At 40.1% G+C, this 7,555-nt stretch overlaps 1 protein-coding gene across 22 annotated transcripts in view; it reads right to left on the bottom strand.

Annotated features, from left to right (window-relative positions):
* Positions 1-1,343: 1,343 nt before the first annotated feature.
* LOC111267371 (uncharacterized) overlaps positions 1,344-7,555 on the bottom strand; it is an 11,957-nt gene continuing 5,745 nt past the window's right edge. For 17 of the 22 annotated variants that reach the window (XR_015313779.1, XR_015313783.1, XR_015313778.1 and 14 more), the window contains one exon: positions 4,873-6,677. Coding sequence is in view for 5 of the 22 variants with exons in the window: in XM_086971301.1 (XP_086827427.1) it covers positions 1,713-1,817; positions 2,337-2,485; positions 2,799-2,919 (375 nt within the window). In the remaining 17 variants the exon portion in view is untranslated. Of the gene's footprint in view, positions 1,818-2,336; positions 2,486-2,798; positions 3,378-3,404; positions 3,540-4,872; positions 6,678-7,555 lie in introns of those variants that run through there. The other 5 variants (XM_086971301.1, XM_086971303.1, XM_086971304.1 and 2 more) reach the window with 5 other exon arrangements.

The raw sequence follows: 7,555 nt of genomic DNA, 5'->3' as shown, positions 1-7,555 counted from the left end.
TGTCAGGATAAGTAAACAGAGGTAACAGGCAAATGGAAACTGTATCATTGATGCAACTTTGATTGCGCAACCGACCGATCAATTGGATCCAGACTAGACTGAAAATCAGCTATAATGATCGGTATGTCCGGAAGGAAGATCGCCAGACGGAATTTGTGTGACAAGCGCACCAACGGGTAACGCACCATTAAATACACAATTAACAATGTATTATAAGTTTACCAATGACAAAAGTTGTTTCAACGCTGCACTCGAAGGGAGGCAACTTCGATAATCTGCTACCTAGTATGTATAAGGGTGGGTGCCTTTATGAATAAACTGGGAGTCTGTTGCACTTCAGAGAAAAATTGCTCGCTGGAGATCGGCGATTTTTCTTTAAAACATATGAGTGAGATCAGGCAAAGCGCGACACCTTTTCCTTTAAAAGGGCCTAGAGTAATAGAAAAAAAATAACGGTTGTCCAAAAACGACAGGTCTAACAGGGAAATGTCAGCCTTTTTGAGTCGTATGGCTAGAACTTTTTGGATCTATTTCTAGACTACCGCGTTCAAGCTACAACGCAATTAACAATATTGCTTCTGTTTGAAAACAGCGGGAGCTTTGAGCTTCAATTCTGATTGAGAACACGAAAAGGCACGAGATATCGCTGAACATCTTCATGTGAACAGTCGTTTAGTGTTTGATTTCGTTTTCCCCCTGCGCGGCAGCCGGCTCCGGCCGCGCGTATTAATGAGGCCCACAAGCGTGGATAACCGAATAACACAAACAACCTTTGTTTTAGTCAGCGATAGCGCAACCGAAATAACACGCACAGCTACAGTACGTGGCTTCAGGTATGCGCGCAGGTGGCAACTCATCTGCCCCCTGTAACAATAACAGGTACGTATGTACCACAATTTGCTAGCCCACTTTTTACCTACACGGCAATTGTAACACTGGTTAATTCCATTTGAAAATAATGCACGATATATGTCTTGTCTAACTGGACTTGGACATTGTTTCTCTGCAGAATACGTTTACAAAGCTAGGCTGATTTATATCATTATTAAATTGATAAATATGCTTCCCTGACGACTATGGAAGCGAAAGAAAGAATTTCCAGGTGAACTGCAAGTTAGAACGGAATTAGAAAAGATTACAGCTTTCAATGAAAATAATTTTACGGATCAATCAGCAATTTTCCATAACTAAATTAAGCGATTTTACAAACCTGCCAAGAATAAGTTGAAGATTCTCTGCAACTTTTTTCCTAACTGAGGATTCCGTCTGAGCTTGCTGCGTACGAACACATATACATATATAACCTTGCAAAATGAACTGTATTATTAAGCGGTTAGACAAAATAATTTAGCAGAGAATCATAAGAGTCTTTTATTAAATTTAGAATCATGAAATGTATAATTTCAAGGCAATAGGACACGTACTAAGTGGTGCGATTTCAACTTGCAAATATGTCAATAAATTTTGCATTTCTGATAGTGAATTACATGCGCCTGGAGGTCATTTCGTTAGTAGAACGTTCGAAATAAGTTTATAATTTTCCTAGAACTATGATTTATGTGATCGTTGTTACATTCGATCCATATCGGCAAAATCATACATATTTACCATAACTGTTTGTATACACCGTAGTCGTGTAATTAATTATTTTGATTGATGCTTCGCTCATCGAAAATGGTGTCATCTGGGATGCCGGCCCCGATGACCATCTGTTACCCAGGTCCTTCGTGCTTAACGTCTCTCAACTGAACCGGCGGCGAGTTATCGTAACGAAAATGTTCCAAACTGTCTATGGACGAGCTCTTCATGTGTGGCTTCTATAAATTATTGAATAGGTAAACACCAAATAATATCAGTGTCTTGCGTTTCTGAAATGCAGCGACACTTATCTACGGTTTGTCAAATCGTATTTTCTTGTATCGTCTCGTCTGCCTCAAAGGACACTCAAACGGTACGTACTTGGGGAATCAATGCCGGCACAACCAAACGCTTCGACGTGTTTGCGCACCCCACGAATGGTAAAAATATGCGGGTTAGTGCGATGCCGTTGTGGAAGGAGAGATATAAGGAGCGACAAATTTGCTCAATCGTAATGTATGCAGTATTAAAGTAACGCTTTGTTTACATGCTACCCATTACTCGTCGATCGTGTAACTCATATACAACTTATATATTGAACAAATTATTCAACAGTTTCAATTCTTAACCAATGAAGAACAAGCTTGTTTCTCTACGGCGCTTTGTTGATTCGTAGTAAAGTATTGTTAGCACACTTTTCCTAAACTAACAACGTGTGCTTCACTTCACACTGTACATACACAACCGACCTCACTTACCTGCACAGTGGGTTGAACTGAACTTGATGTTCGGTCGAGGATACCATCGAATCCATGTAAAAGATGATACGTGGTCATAGATAACCGCTCGTCGCCCATACTGCCTTTAATAACTGCCAGCCAGAGATTTCTTTTATTGTCCTTCAACACTAGACGGGGATAAAATTAGGTTACTATTTTTTCTCCTCGAATTTCCTGCGGCTACACAAATAGTTCTGCGTATTTCGGTCGGTGTGCAACAATGAAACAGACGACCAGAGGTAATTCCAGCTACACAACGTTTAAGTACTGCTTCCACTGCTGGGAACTGATAAATGTAGAAAGATCACTTGATTTCACTGCTATCAATTCCTATATGTTCATTCAAATGCATTACAGTGACTAGTTAAAAACGCGCTACGTCTGCGATGAAAACGTTAGAACGAGTGGATAGCCAGCTTAGAGCGAAGGCGGTTTGCTTACCGCTAGTTCTTCTTCGTTTTGCATTAGTTATCGCCGTAGGGACGACTTTGTATCGTACAGTTTCTCGGCACCTGTTGCTCGGGAAAGAGCCTGGAAAGGGCAGGACGAAGGAAAGGGCCATCAGAGCCCAGACGGCTTCGGCAGAGACTAACTAACTGCCTTCTGCAAGTCGGCGTACTTCGCTGCTGTCAACCATTCGATGTTGGCCTCCTTATGCCCATCTAAATCGGCCTAGCAGAATTCTCTAATAGGATCCGCTGCCCTTTGTGCTTGCCTTGACAGTCTAACAGGCTACAAAGACCTCGCCCCAGCTCTAGGTCTTCGCCTCTCGCGGTCTTCTGAGCTTTTTTCAGCCGCGTTCAGTCATTTCGACTCTTTTCTCTCTCGCGCTCCATAGTTTGCAACGCCCGTCACGTGTCATCAGGCAGCTGCTCAGTGCTGTTTAGTGCATTTGCGGCGGGTTCTATAACTACATCGCAAATCGGTCCTCTATTTACAATTGCGCCTGCTACCAGTCTCCCCCTGACAGGGTCGATCAACAGTCTGCTTATACACTAGACGGACGTTCCACAGATTAGGCCCTGCTAATTCGACACATGGACTTACCTGATTCTGAAACACCACTAACCGAAAAGATGTTCTCTCAGGGGAAACAGATGATGCCAACGCTGCCGGCATGCCGAGGCCGCTCGCACGCCTAAGGCATGAGTCGGAGGTTCACGTTGTACCTATAAATGACAACTGCATGAGGCATGCATTACCTGCACGTTAGCTTGTCATAAAATCTTGCTGAAATCGAAAAGTTCTCGAAATCTTGCATAGTTTGTACCTCTAATACCAAGTTGTGCTAAAAACAAAGTTAAATTTGGCAGCTAACTGCTGCTCAACCAGTTTTGCTCGTTATCATTATAGCAGTATAGACACGGAGATGTGGATGCATGAGCAAGTATAGCGGGCGATGGTGTATTGTGATGATTATCTTTATGATAAAATAAGCTCTATTGAGGTTTGTACTACACTAGATGTACATTCCTTCTTTCTCGAGAAAACGCGCTCAAAGGGTTGCCACCATGGATATAAATTATAAGCAATTACACTGAGATTTTGTGATATGTCTGCATATAGCTACTGGAAGAGGGAACAACCGTTATGTCAAAATAAAAACAGACTTGTTGGTAATGACGTTTACGTATAGCATGATTCATATTTAGATAGAATACGTATGCTTGTTCTAATCCGTATATGAAGCGTGTTAATGTTACTCCGATTACACGCGCGTTCGATATCCAATAAGAGTCGCTAACGATACCTGCCACCGAATGAGGTCATATTATATATTATAGTTATACATATATATACATTCATATATTATAGTATCACTAACCATTCGCGATCTATGAAAGATTGGCATAGGCATAGAAAACCCTTAAACATAAGTTCATATTCATAAATTACATAAATCTTAAAGCACTAGCACAGCATGAGACTGGAAAACTATGCTCTATATTTAATAACAGCATCATATAGCAGAGGGTAGAAGATCAAGAACGTTATAGGTGTTAATTTGTGCGCTAGAACAAAAGGCCTAAGCCGTCTGAGCTATTGCGTTGACTCTTGTCTTAAGGGGGTCAAGCAGGCAACCAGTACTCTGTACATGTTCCATATGGAATTTTTTACTGCGCTTTTCCTGATACACCGCTATGTTTTAATTAAATTGATGCTTTTTTCGGGAAACACCGACTCTTTCAAACACCAATTCAGCGGGCTTGTTGTTCCTATGATATAAGATAATTGCTCTCCGAAACATAGTGCACCCTAGGCCACTTGCCAACTATATGGCTTGGCATATAGAGTATATTTTTTCATTTCTATATAGTCTCCTATGCGTCACCCCGAGAGTTGATTCAGTAACAATCCACCCCTCAGGGAAGCCAACCTAAATGAGCACAGTCGAAAGCTGCTCGTCCCAGTCAAAACCTCGACGAAACGTCTTCCACAGTAGCTCCACGTACCCCCGGTCGAAAACGTGTTCAGACCCGCGCGTTACAACACTTAAAAAAGAATATAGCACTGCTGAAGCCTTTGTCATCGACAACATATATTTATTACACTGTGTGTGATTATACAAGACATTTAATTATATTGTCCGATCGTTTTTTCGCTGTTATTGACTAGCGCAATAATTCGCCTTCGTTTATATCTGTTCAACCCCTTATGATTACAGTGCAATGTGCTTAGGGAAATTCACGCGTGAATTTGAATTATACGCCTATCAGCAACCACTTCTAGTTGCCTTTTAGTGATATTATATGATATATATATGAGCGATAAAACCTACGAACACCGCATACGGTTCGTGTTTTTTAGGCGTGGCTTTTATCTATTCGTCAACTAGAACCATGGTATGGACTCAGTTTTACACCACAATCCACGAGCAGCTCAAGTATCGAAAAAGTACTCACTGAGACTGTGTAAAGTCTCCCAATTATGCGATTGTTTGAAAATGTTCATTTTTATTTTTTTGACCAAAGCAAGATTTTGGCCTCTATAGACGCATGACTGAAGCTGCATGAATTATGCAGTGATTGTTTTGTTAACAAGTAAGATCTTGTTATGATCGTATTATAGGTTAGACGAACTATCAAATCGTTTCAGCACGTACTGGAATTTTTCGTTTCACTTGGCCAAGTATTTGTGGAGATGTCTAGTAACTAGAACAGGATGTCACTAAAAATCTGACTTTCGCCAATCTAAGGCCCAACAGTGTCATAGATAATTAACTTAAATTAAATTCAGCATATTCTTTCCCTGACAATGCATCAGATATTAATTTACTAGCTTTCCGTTTATAGTTCGCTCAACTTCGCTTAAGAGTCGAACGCTTTCGAAAGAAAGCTACACCTTCCCGCATAGTTGTTTACAATAATCAGCCCAAAACTATCTAACGCTACTATTATTCGCCAAAAAACCTCGATTCGAACCTAAATTCGATTCGAATCGATGAATTCAGTACGTAACATTCTATTGTTTTTGTCAAGGCAAGTGATTTCTACACTACTGCCCATAACAGTCTCTATGTATTTGTACTGTTTAGATAGATGTAGCGTTAACAAAATGACGAAACACACTGATATACTTAATAGGATTTATGGTATATACAACCGTACACAGAGTCAGTTCTAGCTATGACGTTACTTGAGAAACTGTCGTATTCAGGTCTATGCGACAACTCCATGAGACCGCCGGCATGAAGAAGTTCACTTCTTTAAGGAACAATACTTTCCAGTCATTTAGAATCATAATCTACTAATTAGTGGCGATTGAAGCTTCGTATTGGGAATGTCCATCACATCTTTGCCTAGGGAGTGACGTCACAATCGAAGCGAAGAGCATATCTTCCCACAGCGTCTTTCGTTATATTATGATCCATAATTTTTAATGTCTTCCTTTTTGCTAGCACTATTGACCCTAATAACGCATGTTTTATAAACCTGTCTTGGAAGTACCGTCAATATATAATTCTTTCAGGAACTCTAAAAGAAACCTGTTAAGTTTATGATCTTATTATTACTTATTATTGTCGAATGCTGCGTTACCAACAAAATAGAATTCGAGCTTGACCTTAGGTGCTCACACCTTTCAGCCCTGAAGTTTCTTTGGATACTACTCTCAGTGAGATGCGAGTATTCGGCCCCGCAGCCACGGAACCTTGGATTTAAATATTTAATAAATATATCGAGAATATTCTTTAGCTAGATATGAAATGTTGATGAATTCGACACTGGGACCAGTTCACTGCGTGCATGGTTATCAATAACAAACGCGTGGGGCATTTTCTGCTGCTAGACTCGTATGCTTCTGCCGGTACGATGAACGCTTCTGAAAAAATAGAATACACGTGTGAACATTTGTGCTAGCATTCGAGCTCACAAAAACAAACAGAGCATTACTCATGCCATAAATAACAGGTTTGTTGTCATAAATAACATTGATTTATAACAACAAACCTGAGAGTTATTCGCAAACAACGTAATATAGTATTAAACGTATAATTGAATATTTCTAATAAAAGCAAGACTCTTTGGTTTCTCATCGTGCATGGTGCTATGTATTTCTTTTTTACTGTGCTATTGTCATTAGTCTGGTTTAGTTACACGGAAGCTTTTGTTCATTCTGTTCACGAAGCTTGTAGAAAAGGGATAGTAGTGATTCAAGAGAGGACCCGTACCCTACCTTCCTCATTATACTAGGATGTTGTGGTCGCTCGCGGACATTCTGAAGAATCGCCAACGTTTACAGTATCATTATGTCCGTGGATTTTTTATCACCCTTTCGTCTGCTTGCACGTTTTTTGTTTGGTAGTACAGTTTTTTATTTCATACATTACAAAAAGCATTTTGGTTTTAGCCTACGCGGGGTTCTTCTCCAAACAAATCCTCTCAAGCTGACCTCTTCCTACAGTTTTCGAATCAGCTTCAACAACGTGTATACAAATATCTCGTCCGTTTTCATTATTATATTTTCCAGCCAAACCGTTCATACGTAACTTTCGGAAACTTTCTTCATTATTAATTTTAATGGGTAAAAAGGAAATTATAATTGTATGGGTTCTCGTGCGTAGCAAACACACCATAGATACACAATAAATTGGTGGACGGTTATTATTATTTGTTCGTTCGTACCGCCCTTCCCTTTCTCTAGCTTCGTGCTGGCTCATTATGTCACTCCAGATGGCATTTAATGTGCTTAGTATATAT

The sequence above is a fragment of the Varroa jacobsoni genome, unplaced genomic scaffold, assembly GCF_002532875.2.
Source record: "Varroa jacobsoni isolate VJ856 unplaced genomic scaffold, vjacob_1.0 scaffold_1177, whole genome shotgun sequence".
In the NCBI taxonomy this organism is placed as follows: Eukaryota; Metazoa; Arthropoda; class Arachnida; order Mesostigmata; family Varroidae; genus Varroa; species Varroa jacobsoni.
This window is presented reverse-complemented; position numbering and strand designations above follow the sequence as displayed.